Raw genomic sequence first — 27,800 nt, 5'->3', positions numbered from 1 at the left:
AACAAAGAGTAAAAGAGAGGTTGCAGCAAGATTTATAAGGGTGGCAGTCACTGATGCCCTTCTGCATTCACAGACACCAGCTGGACAAGTTCCAGAGCCTACACTGAAAATAAGACAAACTTTTTGCATTAAAGAGCAGATTCCAGAGCCTGCACTGTTTATTGAAATCAGTAAATGGCAAATCCATGGTTGGAAGAGCAGCACAAATGCTCAGTACGGACTCAGCTGACCTGTGTCACATGGGGAAGCCTACACTGGGAGGCCGGTCAGATTTCCATTATCAAGACCCAGCAAGGTTAGTTACAAGATGCATCTGCAATATGATATATGCCACAGATATTTAAGGGAATTTGATTTTGTCGCCAGAGAATGCAGTCATCTGTACAAATTCCTCTGAGTTTCTTTCCTGACACAGATGCCTTTGAAGTCACCTCTGCTGACACTTAAGATGCAGAAGCAATTCCACAGCAGTCAGTTAACTGAAATCCTGACATCATTTGCCTGATTCACCCCACTTTTATACTGAGTATTGTAAGCCTTAGAGCACTGCACTGAATTTGGTACAAGAGACAACCAAACCCTGACAAGTCAAAAACTACCAAGTGACAGTAAAGGCACGAGAGTGACAGAGGGACCCAGTTTGATTTCGCCACTAAACAGACCTAGTTCCTTAACCAGCAGACACTAAGAATTATTATGTCCTGCACCTACACATTTTTATTATCACAGTCCATTGCCATGTCATTTGGGATTTTTTTTCATATTTACTGTATTTAAAGAGCTTGAAACCCAAAGTTACTTGGCATCTCAGTTGTTTGATGCTGACCTGGAAGAAAACACATCTAAGCAAAGAACAAAACCAGAGATAGATACACATTCTTGTATCACAAATAAACAAACTATATGTCTAAGCAGCAGATTTAAAAAAAAAAAAAAAAACAAAACAAGAAAACAAACAAGACCTACCAATGAAGTTCGTCATGGACTACCTCTACTTCAGTCTGAATTTGCTTCCTGGGAAGACCAAGTTGTTTTAGGGATGGGTTTAAAGCATAGCAGACTTCCAGAACAAGGGCATACAAAACCAACAGCTGTTCATCATGCTATTCATTCAGACACATTTCTAAATAGAAGATAAATTCATAATCAAGCATGCAGGGAAGAAGCTGAAGGGCTCAACTTCCACCAAGAGAAGCCAGTAAGGCAAGTGTTTTGGATGGAGCTGTCCTTCTTTGTCACAATCTGAGCCCTTCCTTCCCACGTACCTGTTCTCAACATGTTCAACCATCAGACTCATATGTAAAAAGGCACTGAATTAAAACTTCCACGATAAGAACTATCTTCCATTCAAGGAACTATGTGGGTACAACCTCCATTTAAGCAAATACTATTCTCTAACCAGATTAAGCCTAAAATCCTGCACCGCAACTGCCAGAAGGAGCTCTATACAAGCTACTTCTCACTGATTAATTGGGGATAGAAGATAGCTAGTCTGAATGGTATCAAATTCTTTCTAAGCAAGAAGTCCTTTCTGGAGGAAAACACTCCTCTCATACCCAAATACTGAAGGTACCTCCCCATAATTGGCTAGCTTGAGTCCCCGAGAGTGAAGTGAACCCTACCTGTGGTCAGTTTAACTGTGGCCATACAAGTCTCCTGCTGGCTACTGAACATCACGAGCACTGGTGGCAAGGAGAGGAAAGGCAGTCCCAGCTCAGTGAGATGCTATGCAAATCATGTAAGAATCTGGCCTCACTTATTTCTTACTAGCTCTAAAAAAGTGTTACTAGTCACACATCCACCAGAAGATACCAAAAGGCAAGGAAGGGTATAGGGTGGTAAAAGCTGAAACAGACTAAGAAGCTGAGTGAATTTTCATAGGACTTCTTGCCTCCATATTCAGCAACATCTATGATTTGGACACAAGACAGTTTAAGAAGTCTTATACTAACACTTTTTCAGGATAAAAATACAGCCTGGCATTTAAGCATTACAGTGCTCCCAGTGAGATGTAGTTTGGACCTGTGAATTGTGCAGGGTACATATATTTTGTCTAATTCAAGGTACAAACACAAGCATGAAAGACATTTGGAAAAGTGGAACGTGAAACTTAGCTACAGTTAAAAGGCAAAATATAGAAAGTCATATCATGACAGATGTAAGAGACTGAATCTTTCACATGGAGTTGTCCAACATGCCTCTTTCCTTCTCCCTCCCCAAACTGAGACAAAAACCTAGTAACATGTACACTCACTTCAAACAATGGAGAGGTCCAGGAGAAACTCTAGTTACTCGGTTGACACTAGCACCATTCACAGTGTTGAGATGGACTTCAGAGATGTAGAGAGTCACAGAGGAGGACTGCAATCGTGTTTTCACAACTTCCAGTGGACATGTCAGAATTGCACCAACAGTACCTCCACATCTGCAAAAAGAAATAGGATCATCACATTCCTAACTGCAAAGAAACTGAAGGATACAGTAACATCATACTCAACACAGTCAAACTGCAAAAGGTGAAGAAAAAACTGGATCATGCATGACAATGCTGCTGTTATTTGCCCTTGAAGGGAAGCAAACTTACGTTAACCCCACAACATGGAGTGAAAATTTAAACAGACAAAAATAAAGTTTCCCGAAGTAGTGAAGGTGCAGTCTTCAGTACATGCTGTTCAAATCAGTTCTGGAAAGTAGCTCAGTATGTGAAATGTTTAACTCCTTACAGTAAATTTTAACTTCTTTTGAATGTTTAGTGTGCTCCTGATCACAAACAAGGTGCCAAAAATCCATCAGAGGAGAAAAGATTTATGCACTATGCACAGAGTAACACGTAAAGACTGGTTAAAAACTGTGGTGCGGCCATTTTATTAAATTAAAATATTTATGAAGACATCTTCAAAACTCCATTTGTATTTTGGGCATCGTACCATGAAAACAACAATTCTGAGCGTTTCCTGAGTCTACCCATTACAGTAAAACAGACTAGATTCTGAGTACAGAATACTGTAGAGTAGAACCTGGGAAGACAAGAGAGCTTTATGTGGCTAACCAGGTGAAGACGTGCAGATTTTGCTTCAGTCTGTCACTCGTTTCTGTGAACAAGCCAAGGCAAGCCAAGCATGACTTGTGCTGACAGTGGAGTTACTCCCATTCTGCTAGAGCAGAACACAGCCAAGAACATACTGCCTTTGCGCAGCTCTGCTCAGAGGATTCATGTTCTCAGAGGGGCTTGTTCAAAACCAATTTTCTAATATCTACAGTCTTATCTGTTTAACTACAATCATATAGAGCCTCAGAGAAAAACAGCAAATCCAAACTCTGACTCCAAAGACAACCCCAAATTCCTTGACATTACCAATACAAAAAACTGTTCCCTTGAACCTTTTCCAAGATCACTATTAACTTTGCCAAATACCGTTCTTAAAACTATGACCAGGACACTATATGCACCCTTTTTAAAAAAAAAAAAAAGGCAAAAAACCCACATACAAAAAAACCATGAAAAACCCCTGACATCAAACCCAGATTTAAATTAGAGAATTAATGATGCTAACAACACAGTCTCAAATCCACTAACACGCAAGTACAATTCGTACTAAATTCAAATGGCCCAGCTTTTACTTCTCTGACGCAATAACTAGAGCTGGTGTTTGATTCTGACAATATAATTATCAGCTATTTTGTTGTCATATAAGAGGGTTAAGCACTCCCAAAAATTTAAAAAAGCTGTAAGATTTGTTCGATAGAATTTTAAAAATAATGTCTTCCAAAATGCAAAGAAGAGTCCAGTACAAATTAGAAGTAATAGCTAAGACTTAAGATCTCCTATAAGCTTTCATAGGAAGGTAGCTTTTAGTCTGTTGACTCTCTTCTACTGCAGAGAATACCAGAAATAACAGTAGTTGTTAGCACAGCACTGCACCCTAAAAAACTAATCTGTTCATATGTATTGAACTGACAATACCAAACAGCTGCAAAGTAGGATAATGTTTGATGATGTCCACTTCATGCTCCATTGAAGCCTAGTGACCTAGAGGTATCCTATTATTAAGCCTAAAGGCATCTTGTCCCACCCCTAACTCCAACATTAGACTGAAGTCTAGTCTCTTCAAAGTTTTAATTAAGGAAAGAAATCAAGTTTCTTTGTCAGTCTGGAAAAACTGTTGTCACAGGAAGATGGAAGGCAGTCTTTCAGCGTATGCTGTACACATGTGGTAACAGACTGATACAGCTTTTAGAGTAGCACGTTTAAGACATCTCTGAATAAGCAATCCCTTGCTTACTCTTCTAACGGTAAGCTACAAATAGACTTTTTAAAATTAAAGTTGCAGGAAAAGGCAGACTAGATGTGCTAATATTTATTTCAGCCAGTGTTGGAAGCAGCAGAAGCCTGTAACACGTAAAGGTTCATGACATGAGTATCACATGAGAACCACAGGTAGGCCAGTCCTGAAAACTACTTGACACGGAGCTTGAGAGCTTGAGCATGAAGACAGACAGCAAGTTACTGTTTCCTGCAGTGCAACAGCAGACACTGCTGTACGGTAATGTGCCTGTGCAGGCAATGTAGGAAGTTGGCTTTAGAGTTTATTTCCTTTCTTGCAACCCCTGTGTTTCTGATCTCCTCCAGCATACTCCCTTTAAGATCTTTCTGGATTGATTTTGGAGAGGTTACAAGAGGACATGTTTTCAAGCAACACTAATGGCAACAGAAAGCACGTGGTATGGTTTATATTAATGAGAAATACTATGGAAGGGGGAAGAAAGGAGGAGGAAAAGCTCGGCCTGCATTCTTCAACAGGGCTTGGAATTTGGAGCCTTTAATGCTATTGGCTTCACAGCTACATTGCACTGGAAAAGTTTTCCAAAGTTGAAGATTAACACTGAGCTGGAGCTTGTGTCCTGCACCACACCCAGATCACCACAAGGGATGTCTGCCTGCAACAGCACTTCTGTCAGACATTCACTATGGACAGGTCAGAAATACTTCATTCAGCAATGGATTACTAGGGAAGAGAACAGACCTACAGCTACTCAATGCTCATTCTTTCTATGTCTGCCTACAGCAAGCGTTGTTCAGTGATAACCAGCTGATGTAACAGCAGCCAAAAGCTATTTTTACACGCTTCATAAGAAAGCAGCAGATCAACTGCCTCCCTTTAAGCACTGGGCGCCCTTTACCCACACCACATTCCACCATTCAAGTAATTTCAAATAATCAGCATTCTTGGCAGTTTCTTCCTGTTGTGTTATTTAGTTGTGGTTTTTTTGTTGTTGGTTTTGGTTTTTTTTAAGTTTAAGAAATTCTCAGGTTCAGTTGAGATATTTTGAATGTTTTCCACTAACTATTGATAGTTTGGATTAAAATTCTCCTCTGTCCTCTATCTTGAAGATCTCAAATTGCTACTTACAAATGAAGAAAGAGTTTTATAGTGCTATGTGGTTCTGTATTGCTCACAAACGAGTCTTTGCAAAATCCCCAATTTCTACTCCTCTTAATACCTCACTCTCCAGGTCTTCAAAAAGCCCCATATAATAGAGAAAGTGTCTGGAATTGAAGGAGTGAAAGAAAAAGTCCCCAAATGTTGAGGAACCAGACCTTGCTCACATATCACAAGATCCACTGAGTTTGAACCAAACCACTACATGAAAGCATAATCTAGGAACTACACCGATTTATCTAATTCACTTGAACTTTAAGATAAACAGTGCCAAGCTTGACAAAAATCTGTTTATGAGAAACTGTCAGTAAACATAGCTTGTAGGTAAACAAATGAGGGACAATTCAATAACTATGCACCCTGTACAAATAAGCAACTTCTAAGCAGCACATCAGCTGTTCTGTCACCAGCATCAATGATAGTGTATTTTACTTAGAAATATATTTCCGGCCTTGCTTATTTAACACACTACTAGAAATACCATGAAAGAGACAGCTACTTCTTTGTGCTCCCAAGTCCTGGCAGGCCATTAACAGCCAACCACCAGCTCCAGCTTAGCAAAAGTGTTCCATAAATTGCCAGCAGACCGCCGCCACCACTCCTGCTACCCTGCTCACCGGTTCAAATTAAGGGGAGAGGAGGTTTTTTTAGTTTGTGTCTTAACACAAATTAGGGAGTAGTACAGTTTGGAAAAACATTTTCAAAGAGTTAGAAAATTACTAGATTTCTTCTCCTCAATAACACAAGTGGGATTTTGTAAACTACTTAAGAAATTTCTACTATCTAAAACTACTCTGGGCTACAGCATCTCCAGTCATGTCCTAAGCCCCAATAACTGTGACTTGTGAGAGCACTTACATGTAACTTTTTATCCAGGATTAGATGAGTTTCACCTGGTAGAGTGGGTAAGCAAATACACTCCTGCTGACAGAGTATAAACTGGAAAAGATCAAAACCTGAGACATTTCTGTGTCTGAATGTTTACAGCAGTTTCTAATGAATGCTGTTCAGATCATAGAATCATAGACTGAGTAGAGTTGGAAGGGACCTTCAAGATCATCTAGTTCCAACCCTCTTGCCATAGGCAGCGACACCTCCCATCAGACCAGGTTGCTCAAAGCCCCATCCAGCCTGGTCCTGAGCACCTCCAGGGATGGAAGGATCCACAACTTCTCTGGGAAACCTATGTCAGTGTCTCACCACCCTCACAGTAAAGAATTTCTTCCTAATGTCTAATCTAAATTCCCTGTCTTCCAGTTTAAAAACGTGACTCCTCATCCTGTCGCTACAATCCCTCCTCATCTCTCCTGTAGGCCCCCTTTAGGTACTGAAAGGCTGCTATAAGGTCTCCCCAGAGCCCTCTCTTCCCAAGACTGAACAAGCACAACTCTCTCAGACTGTCCTCATAGGGGAGGTACTCAAACCCTCTGATCATCTTCATGGCCTCCTCTGGACTCACTCCCAACAGGTCCATATCCTTCTTATGTTGGGGACCCTAGACCTGGACACAGTACTCCAGGTCAGGTCTCATAAGAGCAGAGCAGAGGGGCAAACCACTTGCTCATTTTGGCTATCCTAAATTTGACATTTGCCTCTAATCAATGTTTACTACAAGCCTTTTTCAGCTTTGCCAAGTAAGTATAAGAAAAACTTGCAAAGCAGACTTTCATGAAAAACACCTGATCACACAAGGGCACGGGAATCCACCTGGGATTCCACCTTGAGAATCCCAAGTAATTTGAAGATCAACAATCAGTAGATAAATCCACAAAAATAAGCACAGAGGTAAAAAAGGAAGATTAAAACCCCACTCTATTAAGACAGTCAAGTTAGAGAATTAAATCTGCAGCTTAAAGTGTACAAGAAGGCACAACAGACATTGCACTCAGTGGAAGAGAGATGGGCAGTTATCTAACCTGCAGGATCATGACAAACTTAAAACAGTAAAACTAAGAACAGTTGTCTTTACTTGACATCTCTTGGACAGAAGAATCGGGGAAGATGGGAATGCTCTCCTAAATGGCAGCTTACTCCGGAGAGCACCCATGCAAAAAAATCCCCCAAATATTTCATTTGATCCCTAATGTGCATTTACAAGTCCATCACCTCACCGGATTAACAGAAACAAACCTGGAAGTATTTGGGCTTTAAACTCCCCTAGCAATTCAACACAGATTCAGTTTTGTATCTCTTGTATCTATTGACAACCGTTTTCCCCAGATTAATCTGTATTATTTGTGAGACACTTCAAGGAAAGAAACATGCATATGCTTCAAAAACCTAGTCCTGTTTGGCATTCAAATGCCAGGTTCTATTTCCAGAGATGGCTGCACAAGGAAGCAGATAACTTGCAAGAATAAAAGACGGTTAAGGAATCACTGCCTTCCTCCAGAGTAGCAGAGTATCTCCTACTGTTACCTTACACCCCTGCAAGTAAAAGCAGAGACAGCTCCAGCATGGATGAGGGTCTCCGCTTCAGCCACTGGACTGTCTATAAACGCTCCAAAGGAGATTAATATTCCCAATGTCAGTGTCAGCTGACCTAGAATTGAAACTGTCAGTGTAATAATTTTTTTTATTCCTTGAGATATTTATGTAGTTTATACAAATAAAAGATGAGGCTGCATAGTGCTAGTCTCAGATTCACCTCTCACAGTATTTGTAACCACAGCCTCAAAGACTCAAAGATAACCCCTGACCCTGTTATCTTGGGTCTACATTCATTCATGCATTTTACCAGCTGTTTCTCTTTCCTGCATGAAAATGAAAGTTCCATGCAAATATTGGCTACCAAGAAAAAGCAAGAAAACTGAGCTCAAAACTCTGTCAAAAGAAACAAAACCCAAGCCACTTGCAAACAGAACTCCTTCTAATCTCTTCACCACTTACTGCAAATTCAGATCCCAAATCTATCAGCAATTTCATAGAACTGTTTTACTACACATATAACTTTCACATCAACAGACGACATTGCAGATTTTGATATTAAGTTTACAGTATCCCTCTTTTGAGGGTAAGGGCTTTAGCAAGCGCAACTTTTAGAAACAGCAAGAACGTATCTCATTAATCCTGTATTTGCAGGGTTTTCCTGTTGTTCTACTGCTGAACTGGTATGTTATACACCTTTCCATCTTTAGTATTAATATTACTAAGAGTACTAGCAGCCAGAAACACTTAACCTCCTTATTCATCGGTTGTGTTTCTTTGCTGAAACTTAGACATGTAAGTTAAGCTAACATCCCTGAACTAAAAATACTAATCAAACTTGCTATTTCCAATTAAAAGCATAAAAATAACTTTCCCCTGATGTGCTGACATATAGAAACCTACAAGTGAAAACAGGAAAAACACCACAAGCAGAATAAGCATCATGGGATACATTATCCAAAACAAACATCAACATGTACAGTGTAGCTTCTGTTAGGAACCAGGGCAAATAAGTATTCATAACAGCATTTGTATTAAGTAAAAACAGCTGAAAACATCAGTCATCTAGAAGGAAATATGAGAAACAACAGCTTCACAGTTTCTCAAGTATTGACAGCAATTTTAATGCAATTTGGTAACCTCATGGGAACAAAACCCCAAGCTACTCAGTGCTCTAAACAAACACTGCCTTATCCCCCACAGAAGAGTATCTGAACACAAAAATAACCTGAAGTTTGGATAGAGAAGTACTGATCTTCTCCTGTGCCTTACAACAGGAAGAACTCATTCTGAAAGACATCCCAGGTTATGCCAGGAATGTATATTAGGGTAGAGTGGAGTCAAAGTGCTTGGCAACTCAGTTTGGCTCAAGTGGCTATTTTCTGAAAGGGAGTAAAAAAGCCCCTATCATCACAGTACCTGCTACGTTATTAACTAATATCTTCTTAAAAAACAAAGAAACCCAAGGGTCTTTCACCTTTACTTCATACATTTCAAAACTGTGTGATCTTTCTGAAGAATTCAAGCATTTATCTTGAATATATTTTCTGAGTCTTAACTATTTCAGCCACTGCAGGGATTTGCCAAGAACCTCTGTCAGAAAAAGAGTGATTTAAATCACAGATCAATTCAAGACAGTTCTATAATCAGGACAAATAAACAGAGACTCCTCCCTATACTCGCTCACATATTAAATTAGAAAATAACCAACTTTCTGCAAGGAACACCAAGAGTAAAGAAATAATTAAGTAAACTTGCAACAGTCCAACCCTGAACTCAGAAAAGCAGCTGTTCACCTCCTAAACCCTAACAGTGCCTCCTTCTGCTGAGGGAACAAAGCCCAAGCAAGTTCCCATGTACTGATGGAAGTCTGTATGATACAGAATTACTGTCATAAGCTTTCTGGAAATGAAGAATAAATCACAAAAATCTGGAAGTTATTTTTGTAGCCAACACCTGAATTTTCATCTGATGTAACAATTATGATTGCAACCAGGTATGATCAAAGCATACTAATCTTACCTATAGAACAAAACATTAAGGTCTTTTTACTACTTTTTGTTGTTGGTTTAAGTAGTCTAATAACTAGAAAGACATGTAACTTACGTACTTGAACTAAAGTGTTCATCAAAAGCGTACATTTCAATCACAACACTTTGTAATTTAAGGATGCAGACTGTTCAATTGATTCTTCTCGGTTTGGAACAAAAGCACCTGAGTTTATACTACCAACATGCTGTCTACAGTGACAACACTTGCTATTTGACTAGGAGATGGAAAACCAGAAGAAACACAGAAAAAAACCCCTGCAGATTGATTCTTGAAACAGAAGAGTTCTGAGCAATGCAATCGCATAGCTCAGAAGAAAAAAAAATTAAAAAAAAAATCAAGTTTCACCTGAAGCACAATTTTCCATCATGATCAAACACTACAAGTGCCCAGGTAGTTCCTGCTCCCACAAGGACAAGCCACTATTAGCAAACGGAGCTGTGGTAACTACATGGTTTGTGGAAACAGAACCTGACAAATAGGAGTATCATGACAAAATACAGGTTAAGGAAGTGATTTCAAACATGTCACAGCATGAAACTGAACTCCAGGTACACTGTTGATCCATTCAGGTATGCTCCCTGCAATTACTCTCCAGTAGAGTGCAAACAAAACAGCAGTTTTGAATATAGCCTAAAAACTATGCTTAAGTGTCTTTACACTACAGTGAAGTTACTGCATGGAACCAATTACTTACCAAGTCTATCAGTTAAAACTGCTTTTCTTTAAGGAATGTGTTCTTAAAAGTTAGCAACTTTTTTCTTTATTAAAAGTGAATTCTTTATTTTTCTACTTTATTTCCCATAAATGTGATGCTCTTCTCATGCTATGTATTTTCTACTTATAAGTGTGATTGCTGTTATTTTTACATACCAAACTTCAGAGAATATCCTATTTAAAAAAGTCCAGAAGGTCCAAGTAGTACATGAGGGTAGAGTTGCATACAAGTGAAGTAGTACTTTGTTGATGTATTGGCAAACACATGAACTAGTCCAGCAAAATCATTTAGGTGTGCTTTCTTTTCTAGAAAAAAAAACAAGTAACGCACCACTTCAATGATGGTGCTAGAAACAAAATTAAAGCCATTCCAAATGAGTACTAAATTATTTCTTTTTAGACTTAGAATTAGTATTTCTATCACAAAATATTGGTTGTATTTACAATCAATGTGCAGTTATGAAACAGAGATGGGATTCTTAAAAATGAAACTATTTGAGTAAAAATTACGTTAGAAAAACAAAGCAATAGTAATTACTGAGTAATTCCCTGCCCCAGGAGCCAGCACTGCTAAAAGAGTCTATCAAATCTGTTAGAAAGGGATAGGGATGCAGAGACAGAAAAAAAGGATTGAGAAGAAAAATTATTAGAAATATGAAACTAACTCCCAGCATAAACTTGTAATGGCCCAGAAGTACTGCAGTTTGACAGTTGTTGAATTGGTCATGAAAGAAATACACAGATACAGAAAAATCGCAGGATGGCCCAACCTACATTACTAAAACAGCAATGTCATCAGTTACAGTTTCATTACAGAAAGCAGGAACTGAAGATTGAACTTAGACATTACAAAAAAAAGACCTGCAGATTAAGATAATAATGTTGTTTCCATGCAGTCTCCAGTGAAACCTAAAGGGAAACAACGCTTCCTTCCTGTTTCTTTAAGTTTGCCTGAAGACTAAAGATCACTCGGGTGATCTGTAGTCCATCATGCCTGCAAAGAAGTCATGAGATGACCCTGAACAACTTTCCTACTGCTAAATGTGACCAAACATACAACATTAGCTTTGCTGAACTAAGGTTACAGGAAACATGTGGCTAGCACATGAGGAAACAGCATTCAGCCTTTTCCTCACAGTATAACCCTTGACCGAACTGGCCAGCAGCTAACAGTATACCAGATTTCTTCATGAAGAATAAGAATGAACAAGTGGAGCTGAGCAATCTTCACCCGGTTTTAAGTTTCAGGTTTATAAACCTGTCTCTATCATCACATACGATTCTGTCTAGGAATGTCCCCCCTATGAAGGTAAGGTGCTACAATAAGGCAGCACTCCTACTGCTTTTCAGAGTGTTTACAAGGATGTGAATTCTGAAGAAAAAAGTACACACTACCACATCTTGGGCCTCCCTCATCCTCTTAAACAGAGTGCCAGAAATTGGGGGAGTGAAAAAGCATCCATATAAGCACTAGATCAGGTGTGTAATAGTGAAAACCGGCAAAGCATGCTGGAAACAGAGAACGTGCTCATGTGTATCCAACTCACCCAGACCTGCTCAGAATGAACACTACATTCTTCTTCCACCTCAAATACCACAGTCCAGAGTCAGTGAGTACAAACAGAAATCCGAGCTTCAAGCTCTCTGTTGGGATGTAAAGTCTGTTCTCAGTCTGGCATTTCTCCCACCTCTGCACAGCCATGCTCACTACCCAAATACACTTTTATCATTAAGCCAAACAGGATCCCCAGCTTCTCTTTCGAGCTAGGTGCTCTTCCCACTTTATCACTGGGGGGAATGCAGGCTGCGTAACTGCATATAACCTAGCATTACAAAGATGAAGACAGACTAATACCTGCAAAGATATGAGTTACCTCAAACCTAACCAAGGCTACAAGGGCCACATCTTTACTTCTAGCTATATTCTTCCCTCCGATTTCTTCTGTCTTCGTGGGTGGAAAGCTGCATGACCGTGTCAAGCCCCACACCTAAAAGCAGTACACACCAGAGTGTTGAAATGCATTCAAGCAGCCCTTCGACACCAGAGCTACCAGCCAGCCATGTCTGGACTCCTGAGAGGACAGGAATGTTTGGGCAGCCCCTCCGGCGGGGTGGGGGAGCCCGGGCACAGAGCGCTCAGGCTGTTTCTCCACAGAAAGGCCAGAGAAGGGACAAACTGCCGTAAGGGCGATCAGCGAGAACGGCCTGTTATTAACCTTCACGCCCACTTTCCAAGGGTCCGCGTACCATCCGGGGCCGGCCCGGCTCCCAGCGCGGCCCAGGGGTGCCCACCCGGGCAGTCAGGGCTGCCGGTGAGGCTGGGCCCAAAGGCGAAACACCGGCCCGGAGCAGGCCCGGAAGGGTCTCAGGACAGCGGGCGGGTAGCGGTCCGCCAGCAGCTCCTCACCGCGACAAGCCCCCCCGCCCCCCACCACCACCGCGGGGATTCCTACTCACCTCCCCCACGGCCCCTCAGGCACAGCGGTGGGGCAGCAGCCCCTCCCAGCCCTCCCACCCCAGCGGGGCCCCCGCCCCAGGCCGCGGCCGAGCCCCCGGCCCGCGCGGCCGCCCTCAGCCAGGCTAGGCCATGGCGGGCAGGCGGGCTCGGCAGCGGGACGGGACCCCCACAGCCCCGGGGAGGGGGACAGGAGAACACCGCGGGAGCTATTTCCACCATTACAGTGACACAGGGGTGGGGGGGGGGGGGGAAGAACCTGCAGGGCGGCACCGAACGCGCACCCCACTGAGGAAGGAAGAAGGCGGGGGTGAGCGGGGGGCCCCGCCTGACAGCCAGGCCGGGTAGCAGCTTCACCTACCCGCCGGCAAAGAGATGGACCAGGGTGTCTCTCTGGCTCATTCTCGTCGCCGCCTGCGCCCGGGCGGGAAGGAGGGAGAACCGCTGGGCGCTTCCGCCCCACGCTCAGCCGAGTTGCTCTGCGCAGGGGCCAGCATAAATACGCACCGCGGCCGGGCGGCGTCCTGCGGGGGGGGGGGGGGGACGGGCTCCGCCTCCCGCTCCGGGCCGCTGCGGCACCCGCCGGGCTCCGGGGCCGCCCTCATGAATATGCAACAGCTCCCCTCCCCCCGTAAACAGAGGCCGCCATTGGCTGGAGGGGTGCGGCGTCACCGCCGCGCTCCGCCTCATAAGCTGGGCGGGGAGGCCGTTGACGGCTGCTGTGAGGTGCGCGCGGTGTGGGTGGTGCCGCCGTGTGTAACGGGCCGGGGCCTCTGCTCTGTGAGGGCTTTCTCGGGGGCCGCGGTACGTGTCTCCTGGGGGCTGCCTTGCCTCTTCACCTACGTTCTGGTGGGCTTTATGCCTGGCCCTTTGAGGCCTGCGGCTGCTGGCTCCCGGTTCCCCTCCTAAGGTGTGTGCTGGCCCTGAGGGAAGGTCACCTACAGCAGCCACAGAAAATGAGGGGAAGAGGGACGTGAAAAACGACCCCTGTGCCCTCAGGGTCCAAAAGCAGTGGTATTAGCAAGGCAGGTAGTGGCCTCAGTCTTTGTTTCCCCTTGTTTTTGCATTATAGGTCGTATCCTCAGCTACTGAAGCAATGCATCCCCCCAAAGATGCACCCAAACACTGGCTGCTTGGGAGTGTATCAGAAGTGAGTATGATGACTCATTGAATCACTTTTGTCTTGTTTTTCTTCAGAAGTATATGTCTAAGGGAAAACAAATAACACTATGCAGGGAAAGTCTTAACATCATGTATGAAATAGTTGTCCAAATTACCTTTTTGAAAATCCAAGCACCTAAAAGCAAATAAATGACTAGCTAAAACTTTCATGAATGTCCACATAATAAATACAGTATTCTTCCAAAACACAAGGAGCTATTTTGTAACTAGCACAACAATTTTTAATCTCTGTATTAATAAAGCAAGCATGCATTTGGAAGCAGTGATTTCTTGCAACAAAAATAACCTCCTCTAAGAAGGTGAGATGACGTAGAGGGCACAAATAAGCTAGAAATGTAATGGGAAATTTTGCAAGAGTGGTGGGAGTTGAGGAGGAGGTTGGGTGGGAAAAGACTTGGAGAAACGTGTGAGATGTGGAAATGCTGGGGGAAAAAGTAGTTACATGAACTGAGACAAGTAAGAGTAGGATGATGATTTTTGCAGTTGATATTCTGCATTGCTACTCTATGCAGCAAGTAGTTGAAACTAGCAAACAAATGAGTGAGAATTGTTCCACAATAGAATGACAGGTAAGACTCTCCAAAGCCTGTAGTATACATACATGAGACATGTTAAACTTAACATTCAAAAAGTGAGAAAGGATTATGTGCAGTTTGGCACAAGATCTCATAGAGGAAAGAGTAAATATATTCAGGTTAATTAAAACAGGTAAATTATTTTGAAAGCATTGGAAAACTCTACTAGTGATTTTACAGAATGCTGCATGAAAAATGAAGAGCCATATGCCAAATACTTAGTTTGAGGCCATGGCTCCAAATTTTTTCCAATTCCCTTGGTAGCTTAAGAGGGAACAGAAGATGTGTTTTCTGCAAGTCATGTGGTGCCGCCCAGTGAGCACATGTCCTAGTAAACTCAAAAGAAGATTAAATACCAGACAAAGACTCTGCTTTATTCTGACTCTGTATAGGTGAACTCCTAATCTGGGAGCTATTACATTTATCTGGTGTTTATGGCTAGCACTGTGACAGATGAAAAACGGTCATTTGATGACTTTTAAGAATGCTTACTGAATGGTAAGAATAAGTAGATCTATTGAAACATTTTATTTACATAATTAGATGCTTTGTAATTTTTAGTATCTTTGAATAGAAACTTTAGCTATTCCATTGGTGTTTTTAAAAGGCCCGAACTTAAATATTATAAATTTTTATTAGGAGTCTGAAGCACTCTGATTCAAAATGATTTTGTACTTTCTTGAGAGCTGTCTTTAACACTACTTTTTCTTCTATTCTCCTTCCTAGGATGGACTTTCTGGCTGGCCTGCATATCCCATAATGTTTGATGGGTATGGATTCTTACAGTGCGTTTCCCTTTTCATCGATCGTGGAGAGGTAAGTGTGGAGAGGAAATGCCACATGGGATCATGCTTGAGAGGCAAGAACATAAAAAAAAGCATTCAAATTGCATGAGGTCCCATTTTCAAAAGATCTTATTCATCTGAGTCTTTGTAAGATTCTGCTTTTTCTCATAATTTTATTGCAAAACCTGAGAAACTCTCCTACTGAATCCTCTGTCATTTTTACCTCTTGATTCTTCAGAAATAATTAAAAAAAATGTTCTGTTGGGTTTTGGTCTTACTTGTCCTATCTGCTTGGTGTAGCTAAGATGTGTAATAGGATGCAACAAAGTTGCAGTAAGGAGAAAAATGTGTGACAAGAAATTAAGCCCTTGTTTCTATGTTTTCTAGATCTGAATTTTTCTCAGGGTACCATCCACACAGCATGAGCTGCACTTTTCCTCTTGTAGTCTTTGAACAGAAAACACCCTTTCATCAATGACCTTCTGTGTAGAAAAGAGCAATAGAAAACCTTTCCTACCTTTCCTGATACAGCTATTTTTTCCTGCTCTTTTATGGCAGCTTAAGGTGGGATAATATATTTTTCTTATGCATCATAATTTTTGCTGCTATTTTTCAATTAGGTTTCTAAAAATTGCATTTGAATTTCTCTTCTGAACTACTGTGTTGGATTCTTCTCTTATTAGGGTTATAATGACCCTCTGTTTTTCTAATATTTATATGACCACGTTACACAAGTTAAAAATATATAGGAAATGAGATCATAACTCCGCATTTGAAACATAGATTTAGTGTAGTCTTGGCTTTGTTTGCCCTTCAGTGTTCTTGCACTAAGATAACACTTGCTATCTTTTGCCAGTGCCAAGGTTAACCCTCATAAAACAATAGAAAACAATTCCTCTGTGAAGTAATATTTGTACTAAAAAAAATTAAAATTAAAATAGTGAACATTCTTAGATGCTTGCTTTATCTAAGTGATACATTATTCCCTTTCCTGACCAATCTCACAGAAATGTATTTTCTCAAGAAATGGTTTCTCAAGGTTTATTCTGTTGGGAATTTTGATTCTGAACCCTTTTAATCCACTTCTTTCTCCTTCTATGAAATTCTCCTGCTGTAGGATAAAATTATTTATTGATGTCATGCTGTAATGGATGTATGTATTACATCCTCATGTGGAGAGAGGGAAGTTTGTATCCCCAGGGGTCTCAAAAAGTACGTAGGATTCTTCAGTCTCTGACAAATTCCTCAAGTTGGTGTGAATGAAATAAAAAAGCAACGAAAAACCAAAACCCCTTTCATATTGATGAATGGAGAACTGAGGCTGAGGAATGGAAGACGGTGACACAGAGCTCACATAAGGCCCTGGCTCAGGCAGTCTCTCACGACTAAAGCATGCTGTGTATGTCCTGTGGTGCTCCCGTGAGCTGCAGGCAGAGGCCAGCTGCACTTTCAAGGCCTCGTGAAGCAAAATGTATGTTATCAACTTGCTGGCCCTGAGCTGCTGAGTAGTGAGATGGAAGAATCCAACTTCCCTTGACCAAGGCAATCTACAGAGGTTGCTCAAAATGCAGTAAGATGTACAGTTGTGGTATACTACGTTTCTTCTTCCTACGAGCTACTGTTTCCTGATTTATTTTATGCCTTCTTTAAATGACCATCCAATCCACCGTGCTCTGTTTCTCTCCAATCTTCATGAAAAGCTAGAGGAGATGCCTTAAGGTATTCCATTAAAATGCATGTATTCAGGAATGATAAGAAGTGTAGAATTAAAAATTACAATTACTCAGAATTCAAGCCTATGAAGTTAAGTTGTTATTTACTGCATATAGAAGAATGAATGTGTAAACTATTCTCAAAATTGTGGCTGCTAACTTCATGTTCTCCTTTTAAAGTATTTTTTATTTCTAGGAACTCAACCCATATGACTTGAGAAACTGTCAGAGCACTTTTCATTTGGTACAATACAGTATATTTTCTTTATATTTCACAAACTGATACTTTGTGTAATCACACTTGGTGTGGGCTATTCTGAGGATATATGAGGTTCTCCTTTTTTTCTTTCCAAAGAATAAGATTGAGTATATTGTGCACCCCATAGGGAGCGAGGTGGGAGTGGAGATGTATGCCTGCTGAAAGGCACGGTTTTCCAGGCCTTCCACCCATAGCTGCTCTGTTGCAGGGCCAGAGTTAGCTCAGAGTTACGACGTGTCTATGCCTGAAGACCTATTGCAGATGTCGGGTTTGGGATTTCCACTGGATTAAGTATTGGGAAGATATCCCATAAGGGAATCCTCACATTTGAACTTTTGTAATGTTCCTCTCTCATGGATATCATTACAGAAGGAGGCTATGCCTGAATTTCCACTGCTTCCAGAAGTAATATTACTAGGAATGTTATTTCTGATGTATTTGTTCTTTGTCTGAATGGAAGAGATTTTTATTTCAGTCAATCATGCATAGCATTTCTGGGCCCAGAGTTATTCTCCTTCCTTTTGCTGTAACATACATAGCACAGAGCAGGCCTGTCCAAAAGGTACTGCCCTGCACCTTAGTTAGCTACTTGCCTCCTACAACTACCCTTTAAATCATCTAGGCAAAGCAAAATCTTGTAGGATGAAATTATCTGTCAGTGAGAACTAGGATGGGCTTAAAGGCTTATATACAATCAAGTCTATTTTCACTGCCTTGCTGGCAAAAATAACAGAGAACTTGTTTTCTTGCACAGTCTTTGTGCAAATTAGGAATGGATTTTTCTATCCAGTCAGTTTCTAGTGGTCTCTTGAGCTGATGGGGTCCCTTCATGTTTATCACCTGCATGTTTAACAGCTACCTTCCTGCTTTAGTGTCAATTCATTTAAAGTGAATAGTAGTCAGCTGTAAGGTGAAGAGTTGCAAAGCACGAGGTAAGGATTACAAGATAGATTCATTATAAGGAGACAATGAAAGACAGAACTGTGTTAAAGAGTTTTCTGTTGAGGTCTCTTTAAGCGTGGTTTCATTAACTTCTACATAGGATTTATCAGCTTTGCGTCACAACTTAAAAATGGAGTAGTTGCTTTGTGGAGGAAGGGTCCACTCTAAGCTAAGTGTAAACTTGGAGCTTAGAGTGCAAAAGTCCTAGATCAAAGAGAAGAGGGAGGTGCAGGAGGCAATTTAGCAAGTAAGGTGGCAGAGACTGTAGATGGTTCTGTGTAGCAAAATGCTAAACAGTAGAAGTTACTTAAAAGCCCAAAGAGGAAACTGCTGGGAGGAACCAAAATGACTGAAGGTAGCTGGTCGTGCAGCTCAGATGAGGCCTTTTTACAAGTGCACTAAGTGAGGTAAAGCCCTAGGACTTGGCAGCAACGAAGTATGAGTGGGGTGTTACTCCAAGGGGAAAAACAGTGAGCTGCTCTCACAAGGAAGACAGAAAGCAGATTTTAAATTACAACTTTTGTGCTTTGGAAAAGGAATAGTGGGTGACTAAGGCTTCCTGTTTTCACATTCTTTGCTGTGTTCTATGAAGTGCATTTTTAAAAGTCATTTGATTGAACCTTTGTGAGGGGATGAAGTACTACAGCTCGTTAAACAGCCAGCATTAATTTCCTTGAGAAATGAGGCTTGACCTAGTGTTTATTAATGATACTGAGAAACTGAACTTCATTACTGCTAATGAAGACCTGGCAGAAGGGTTAAATTTAGGTTTAAACTAAGCCTCTGGGAAGAAACTGAATGGCTTTTTTTAGTATGTGGTACATGAAATCAAGACAGTTTTGTTGTTTGTTTCAAATACCATTTTCCTGATGTTTTGTCTAGTTCATTTCCATAAACTGTTCAAAATGGAGGGAGATGGTGTTGTGCTTTCACATACAGTGTTCATTTTCTCTCTGCTAATATGTTCTGAGAGAGTTTCAATGAAGAGAACAGAACTTTAGACATATAAATCCCAAAATCTTAAGATTGTCCTATAAATAACTCATTTTCTGACTTGTGTGACTCAGACTTGAGTGATAAAAACCATTCACATAAATGATGGGATTAGGTTTTTTGTTGCCAGGAGTTAGGTGTATTTTAAGTTGTAGGTCTCGAATCATAGCAAGATATCATAAGAAATGTTTTTAGCTCATAAACTGTACTGGTCCTGAAAGTGAATAAAATGGGTGCGTTTGTACTTCTGTTTTGAAATGGTAGAAGTGAATTGGTGTAGTGGTGTAAAGTATGATAGTTAGAGGACCTCTACTCCATCCTAGCAAAAGCTGACCACTTAACTCTGAGAAATTAAAAAAAACACTGTGATTTTTATTAATACTCCTCAGTCAATCTGTATATTAATATATTTTTAACTCCATTTCACAAGCAATGAAGAGGAATGAGACAAGTCAGGTGTTTAACCAAAACCATTGGACAGATCACTGATGGATTTAGAAATAACATTTTGACCAAGAAAGCCAGCAGGGAAACTATGGTAAACAATTTTTCCTATACTTTCTGTAGGCTTTCTTTTTCTTGAGAATGAAGCAGCCTTTGTTCCTTGAGGACACACACATTTGTACTTCTATTGCTCAGTTGCTTGTTTATCTGAAGTTGGTAGCTTACAGAATCTCTTTGGAAATATCCAGATTATAGAGCAGAAGATGACAGGGGAAAGGATAATAAGTAAGGAAAGAAGAAGAGAGGAGCAGCTGGCCTTCTTTAAAAAAGGGGTGAGGGTATCAACAGCATGAAAAGGAGGACTGGGAGAGCGCTGTATGTAAGTCTGAGAAAGAACAGAAGGCAGGATGATTTGCAAAGACTGAAGACATAACAACATCAGGTCATATCAATGTGTGTTAAGTGTTGAAAATTGGATTTTAGAATTGGGAACATCCAGATGTTTACCAGAGAGACAAGGAAGTAGTTAATTCTATTGTACTTGGCCTTTGTGTGCCAAGTACACAAAGGTACTTTGCAAGACTTAGGCTGTCATTTTTCAAGACAGGTGTATTCAAACTGAATCAGGTGTACAGAAGAGCCATTCAGGTTATCTGGAAAATGGATGGCTCATCATATCAGAGAACACTTAAAAGATTTGGTTTGTTTAGACTGGGTAAATAAAAGCTAAGACAAGATATGATTGCTGCCTATAAATATGTCAAAGGAATAAACTACAGGGACTGGAAAAGTAAAATACTACATAAGCTAAAGGTCAATATTAGCAGAGTTACCACAGGTCATGAGTAAATTCAGGTTGAGAAAAAGAAGTGAGTCTGTGCCGTGGTTTTCTACAGCACCTGGAGTCTAGAATGGAAGATTTAAAATACAGTGTGCATCCTATGCTCAGATGAGTCTCAAATTGTGAGAAGATGGGTAAGTTACCTTGTCAAGGCATCTTGCTTTTGAAAGATGCCAATCCATCCTGCAATTCTGTTTCAGCCCATCTCTAAACTGGACTTCTGCCCTTAGCTTACTTTGAGAGTGCTGCGTAAATGATGACCCATGGATCAGAAATGAGATTCCCTGTGTGAAAATTTTCAAAGATTTGAGAAACTTACTCCTAAATAGAATGAAGCAGAACAGCAGAACCTCTGCAGGTTTTCATCTAAAGGCAGCAGGAAGAGCAATTCATTTAGAAAGGTGAACATGTCACTGCATAGGTTTTGCACAGCTGGAGTAAGCAACACCAGGGAGCTTAATAGTAGTGTGGTTAGTAACTGCACCTCACTCTTGTGTTTATTGGAAGAGGCTGGGTATAAGTGGAGAGCAGGGATCACAGTAGCATGTGTTGGTCTCTGGTGTGTTGGCCTTTAGGATTTAATGTAAGCAGCCTGATTTGGACAACTGAGAACATCCAACTGTCTTACATGTGCCTGAAGACTATAGAAGTGTTTTTGGGCCACTAGCAGTTGCCTAGGTAGTCAGCCACCTTGCTGCTGTCACTTGATAAATGTGGCTTAATAATTAATTCCATCTGGAGGAGATGTTACTTTCCTAGCTTGTCAAAGCCTGGACAAGGAATTTGCTGACTCAGGTGTACATTAGGGAGCTGAACTTCATTATAGCTAATGAACCAATTAAGGAAGGGTTGCAAGGAGGCTTTGCTTTTTTCAAGAGATAATGCATTTGAAGTTTCAGTATGTAGCTGTACAGTATAGTTTTTGTTTCCTGGGTTGTACCCTGGACATTATGTATATGACACAAAGCTCAATTAGAGCCTCAATTTTGAAGTATATCAACCATAATTACAATGAAAACTGTTAGATTAGCTGCTGTTACAAATGGAGGATGTTGTACATTGTGAATAGGTTGTTTATCCTAACAAGGCAAATATTGTTTCAAATTTTATTTTCAGTATACGAAGTCTTCATTATTTTCTATAGGCTATGGAAATGGCTTGTCACGTTCCAGATTTTCTGACAGTCTCTTCATTTACTTTCAAAATGGGGGGATTGTGGGGACCAAAGTTTGTTGTTTTTTTTAAAGGGTGATAAGTTATTAGATTGTAGTTCGTTTTCTGCCCCTGAACAACCTCTGGGAGTGATTCCTTTGCCTTGAAAAGGCATGAGAAATGGAGAGAACCTACTTACAGTGTAAGCAGTGCCAGTTTAAAAGATGTTTAACAGTGCAAAAAAGGAAACTTACAAGTTGTTCTATTTTATTTAAGACTTTATGGAATACTGATTTACTTGACCTTTGATAACATCTTAACAAGATTATGACGAGCAATTAATTCTAGCCCTGGGACAGGGCATCAGGTCAAACAGGTGAAATCCTCACTTTTTCTAGGGCTATATAGCACACATAGGCTCATGTAAATTCTGAGAATACATCATGGCCCCAGAAACAAAGCCACAATAAGTCTTCGTTTCTCAGAGCTGTGATTTCTGCTCCTATGGAGCACAAACTCATTTTTTTTTTAACTGTTCTCTAATCAAACACAATCCAATCAAATGAGTTATCGTCCCCTAGGTCTTTGAAAATATTCTGGAAAATCTTTTGCACATTTTTGCGCAATGAACCTCAAGTACTTGCGTTCATATCATGCTGTAAGTCCCTTAGCCTTGGTGAAATTGCAGCTTGGATTAATTTAGTCTTATCAGCCTTGTGGAAACAGCAGTGGGTTTTGTGATGTGGTCTCAGTGAGATCTGATGGAGATGTTTTTGACAAATTCATCTTTCAAGTCTTGGCTGGATTTGGAGTGGTGCTGTTCATAACTGTGGTGGGAAGAATTATGTTTAATTTTTATGTATGACATAAAGTGATAAGGAAATGACATTGATTATCTTGATTTAATGATAAACATATGTCTAATAGGAAGTATTTTCCCCATAAAGGAAACAGAAATTCTGTATAACCCAGCGTGATTGGTGACCTACATTTCAAAACCCCTATTTTTAATCATACTATGAAATTTTCCATCTCTCTTTCTAAAAGGAATCTTTTCAGTTTCCATCTCTCAAAAGATAAGAATTTCTGGCTAAGAATATACTCTTTATTCTTTCCCACAATGTTCTTCCAGTTATATTTGAATCTTATCTTAATTTTAGTTTGCCATGTGAGCAAAGCAGCAGTCTATTATGTGTTCACAAAGCCAAGTCTGTGTGTCATTATGTAATACACATGTGCTTCAAGTATCTCCAAACAGAATTCAAATGTTCTAAACCCAGCTGTGTAGTACAGTACTGACTTTGTTTCCTGTTGTCCTTCAGGTTCTGAGGCTAGATCAGTAGAAGTTTGGTTCCTTGTCTGTTACTGTGTTTTATCCTGACTAGAGCATAAGGTTGAAGTTCTGAGATATTTGGCCACAATTTTTACATGAAGTGGAGTCTGAGGAGAGGTTTGTTGTGTAACTTGAGGCTTATGTCTTTCTTCCATTAGAGTTGATGTTTTGAATTAATTTTTTTATAAGTTACTAACAGTTGCTATAAATCAGTCTCCAGTTACTAACCACCACCTGTCATTGCAAAGAAAGGAAGGGACAGCCCCACTGTAATAATGGGTATAGACTTAATTAAGAGTGTGGGTGAGAGGAGCCTCTGTATTGCAACTTTATTTTCTTTAGAAGTGGGAAAGAACGTCAAAGAGAAAAGGCTGAAGTATGAGTTTGATTTTTCAGCAGTAGGTCCTAGAAGAGATGATATGGATCCAGCTATAGGGCATACCCACCACCTATCCATCAGTCCAAAAGTCTTATTTAGCTTAGACCTGGGCCTTCAATCCTGACCTGAGCTTTGTGGCAGATGTATCCCAATCCTGTTCATTAATTATTTTTTGTATTTCCCAGTTTGACCTTGAATCTGACTGATTACTTTGCTTGTTTGCCTGATGATCACTGGACCATTGACAGGATCTGTTGTCATCTCCCACCTTGGGATTGTGCCCTGTGGGTGAGCTTGCTGCCCAGCCAGTGTTGTGGCCATCCTCAACTCCTCCCTAGCCTTCCCTTAAGGAGCAGCCTAGCTCTTGCTGCTCCGTCTCGCTCTCCTTCACGGTCTTTTACTGATTTTTATGGTGTCAATAATGAGAATACTGAAATGATTGAAGTCATCATTATGGATGTTAGAGTCATCCTCAGAAATGGATATGGTCCATTCTGATATGTAAAGAAGGATGGAAGCACAGAACTTTGTTCAAGTAACTGTCAAATTTATAGGTAGACTCTGCATCTGTTGTATGGTGGTGGTGACATTAACAGCGGATCCTCGTTTGACTTTGTTATGGGATAAATGTTAACAATAAAATGGCAGTTTGTATTTTGACAATGCGTGAAGATCTCTTTTGAATGTCTTTATCTTCTAGTGATTTTTTAAGGAGCAAGCAGTGGATGACAGTACTTGGATAGCTGTCTGTCTTCTCACAAAACTGAATTCATAGTGTTTAGAGGAAAAGTTACTGTCCATTCTGCAACAATTATTTCCAAAACAGTAAGCTAATGGTGAGTTGGATCTAAGATTATGATATCTGCTGCTTCCTTAAGGCAAACATACACTTAAATTAAGAATGTACTATTCTCAGAGCTTGGCAAGTAACAAGGATTTATCACAGTAAGAACACCGACTTCCCGTCGTTTAAGAAAACCAATGAAACAAACCTTCTAGGTTATATCCAACTCCCCTGTGATTATCAGGCTGAGACCCTATAAAAGAGCTAAAGAGTAAGTCCAAACCACCTTTGAAATATATGTATGAAAAGCAGTTCAAAATATACTGGTGAACATTACAAGAAAAAAAGGTCTGTGGCATTTTACAGGAAACAGTCAGTCCATATCATGCAAGAGAGTTACTGAAACCAATTGCAATGATATATTTAAATTGTTTGGAGGGGCGGAGGGTGCGATTTCTGAGATCTGAACATATGTTAAATGTTAGAAGTGAGACTTTCAATTTCACCTAACGTATATTTAGTGTGAACAGATGGAATTTTTGTTTCCTAATTCTGTGAGTTGCCTTTAAGAATTCCATCATAGACTGAGTCCCAAGACACATTTTTTCCCCCTGTGACTTAGTCACATATTAGAAAGGACTGGAGATCCAAGGATATGCTGGTATTTTTCTCTTCCTTTAAGAATTTCATAGAACAGCAAATGAATTGTGCTGTGCATATGCAACTTTCTTCTATAAACATAATGAAAAACTATAGAAAATAAATAATGAAAACTGCTGGATTACCAGTAAATGAAGATGATATGAAGGTGAATGAAAACTGTTCTCTTCTGCACTTTATGCATTCTCTTGCTTGTAGTTATTAGTCAGATTTTCTAAAAGAAGGAACTGTGTTTTCAAAATCAGATGACAAATATATCCTGAAACCTTTATTTATGAAGAATTTTCCAGCACTGCCAGCTGCTGATGTCATTTCCGAAACATACTTAGTTTTGCTTGTGATAGCGGAATGGATTGCTGTGGAAGCTTATTTTCAATCCCAACCTAGTTCTGGAAAGAAATACATAGGAAGAGTAGCTTAGAAATATAGATCCAATTTTTTCCTCATTTTTGTCACTGCTTAGAAGAAACAAAATTATTGCTTAGGCAATACGTTACTCATATATTTAAAGAACAATGGTGTATAATGCTGCAAAGGAGCATGTACTGTGATGTCAACAGTATGCAATTAGGCAGCAGTCTGTAACAGAAAAAAAACCACACAAAACCAACTGGAAAAAAAATCCCAAACCAACAAACTATTAGGTGATCAGAAGGCTTATGTTTTACCAGGTTAGATAAGCATATCCACTATTTTGACTACAGTTTCTGAGAACTTCAATATTTGGAATTTGGGTTGCAGTTTCAATAGAGGCTTGACTTAGTTGACGTTAGTGATCTTTGGCCAGGCACTGAACATGACAGAATTTGACTATACCAATTGACTTCTCACACTGCATCGGTGGTGATGCACATGTATATGAACAAAATACTTCAGTTTGAGTAAAAATGAGCAATTCTCAAACAATGTGACACTTCCAGTTCCTCAGACTCTATATAGAACCTAATTCACACTGAACGTACTCAGTTGCAGTTCAGTGTTGGCTAATCTTCAACTGCGATCAATAAATCAGTCTGGACAGGGAGAGATTAGGCAAGTCAGAAACATGTACTGTGATGTTTGCTTTTGTAGTCTCTTTGAGAGGTCAGATAATGGAGACACCAATTAAAAGCAGGATAAACGTCAGGCTTCTTCCAGTGCAATAGCCTTTTCCTCTCTTAAATGGACGTGTGAATTTAGCTTTCAAGCAAGCTGCCAAATCATTGGTTATGTTTAAATCAAATGTATCACAGACATGGCCAGTGAAAATTTAGTGTTCAGACTTGTTTTATAGAAAGCAGAGTGTAGATTTTGAGTGAAAACATCAGCGTTCAAACCTACTTTACAGAAAGCAGTGGGTCTTGCAACCTCATTCCCTTTCCAGTGTTCCAATTACATCAATGTGACTTCAACATTCAGAATGAAAGTTGGTTGTGATGCACATATGTGTGAAGGAAATAATTCAATTTGAATAAAACTTAGCAAACCTCAAACAATGTGCCACTTTGAGTTCCTGAGGCTCTAAATTGAACCTAAGTGTGTTATCTCCTAAGTGTCTTTGTCAACAATGATAATTTCTTCTGTGGGGTGAAACTACAATATTTATCCATTGACTTTTTTTATCCAGATGTTTCATTTAAATATCCTTTTTTTCTCCACTGCATTGTAATCCAATGGACGTGGTAAATACAATGGTTTCTTCTTCCTCAGATATGGTTTTGTTGTGTATCTTTTTTCAGGGCAAAGGGGATATTTTTGTTACCAACCTTGTTTTAAAGGCCCCAAACAATGATGTTTCCAGTAGTCAGAGGTGCTATCACTGAGGCTGTTGTTTAACAGGTGAAGTATATGCTGAATCAAAATGTTTGTTGAGAAGTGGTTTGGCAGTGAGTTTGTCCTCAAAGTTAGAAAGCAGGTTGGTTGTTCTGATTCTAAGGCCCTGTAGTCTTGGGCTTGTGGAGGAGAGAGAAGTACATCAGGGGCTTTATGGGGTGTGTTCCACACCACAACAGATGCGGTCATTTGGCTGTAGCTTGGAAAATTTCCAGGCGTCTTATTGGAAAAGTGAGACAAACTCACAGAGCAACACTGTCTGATAGTTGATGGTGACTTCTTACATTGTTTTTGATTCTGCACAATTATTATGCAAGAAGGCATAGCCAGCTGTGAGACAGATGGAGGCACATATGTTTCCACACCCAAGAGGGAGGTTTGTGTACAGAGCTACAGTCAGGAATAAGGCTGAGTGGATGATACCAAAGGTTATTCATACAGAGATGTCTGGATTTGTAGATAAATTGACTTGGATTGTATTGGTGATTGGTTGTTTTTGTGTTACCTTTCTGACTACAATAGTTTTTCTTTGAAGTCTATAAAGCAGTAAATAATGAATAAGTACTTGGAGCTTTTTCTGGTTAGCAGTCTGAATTCAGGAATATTGTATGACTTATGCACATGGTCTCTTCCCCAAACTGGGGGTCGCTATGCTACCTTCCTCCTCCTCCCCAAAACCAATGGCACCTTGCCACCATCACCACCTAGAAAAGTCTAGTGTGAAAAGAAATGCCATGCTCTTTTCCTCTTTCACTTGCTGCAGCACTGAAAAGCTCTGCAAAGAGAGGTTAGAGCTGCTGCTGTGCTGAGTGTTCAGGATCAGCTGAATGCGAGGATGAATTTGTTGGTTGTTTGTGG

General features: G+C 40.3%; 2 protein-coding genes across 5 annotated transcripts in view; one reads left to right on the top strand and one right to left on the bottom strand.

Annotated features, from left to right (window-relative positions):
- Window positions 1-13,648, bottom strand: part of SLC25A36 (solute carrier family 25 member 36) — a 34,881-nt gene extending 21,233 nt beyond the window's left edge. Inside the window, exons 1-4 of one of the 4 annotated variants that reach the window (XM_063337875.1) lie at window positions 13,451-13,645; window positions 12,182-12,278; window positions 10,791-10,940; window positions 2,255-2,425 (exon numbers count right to left, since the gene is read on the bottom strand). Coding sequence is in view for 2 of the 4 variants with exons in the window: in XM_063337872.1 (XP_063193942.1) it covers window positions 2,255-2,425; window positions 13,451-13,491 (212 nt within the window). In the remaining 2 variants the exon portion in view is untranslated. Of the gene's footprint in view, window positions 1-2,254; window positions 2,426-10,790; window positions 10,941-12,181; window positions 12,279-13,450 lie in introns of all 4 variants that reach the window. The other 3 variants (XM_063337874.1, XM_063337872.1, XM_063337873.1) reach the window with 3 other exon arrangements.
- A 194-nt stretch (window positions 13,649-13,842) lies between these two features.
- The window catches only part of PXYLP1 (2-phosphoxylose phosphatase 1), a 115,298-nt gene continuing 101,340 nt past the window's right edge, over window positions 13,843-27,800 (top strand). The window contains exons 1-3 of the mRNA XM_063339748.1: window positions 13,843-13,893; window positions 14,162-14,239; window positions 15,573-15,662. The gene's annotated coding sequence lies outside the window, so the exon portion shown is untranslated. The remainder of the gene's footprint in view (window positions 13,894-14,161; window positions 14,240-15,572; window positions 15,663-27,800) is intronic.

Source organism: Chroicocephalus ridibundus, chromosome 6 (genome assembly GCF_963924245.1).
Source record: "Chroicocephalus ridibundus chromosome 6, bChrRid1.1, whole genome shotgun sequence".
NCBI classification, from domain to species: Eukaryota; Metazoa; Chordata; class Aves; order Charadriiformes; family Laridae; genus Chroicocephalus; species Chroicocephalus ridibundus.
This window is presented reverse-complemented; position numbering and strand designations above follow the sequence as displayed.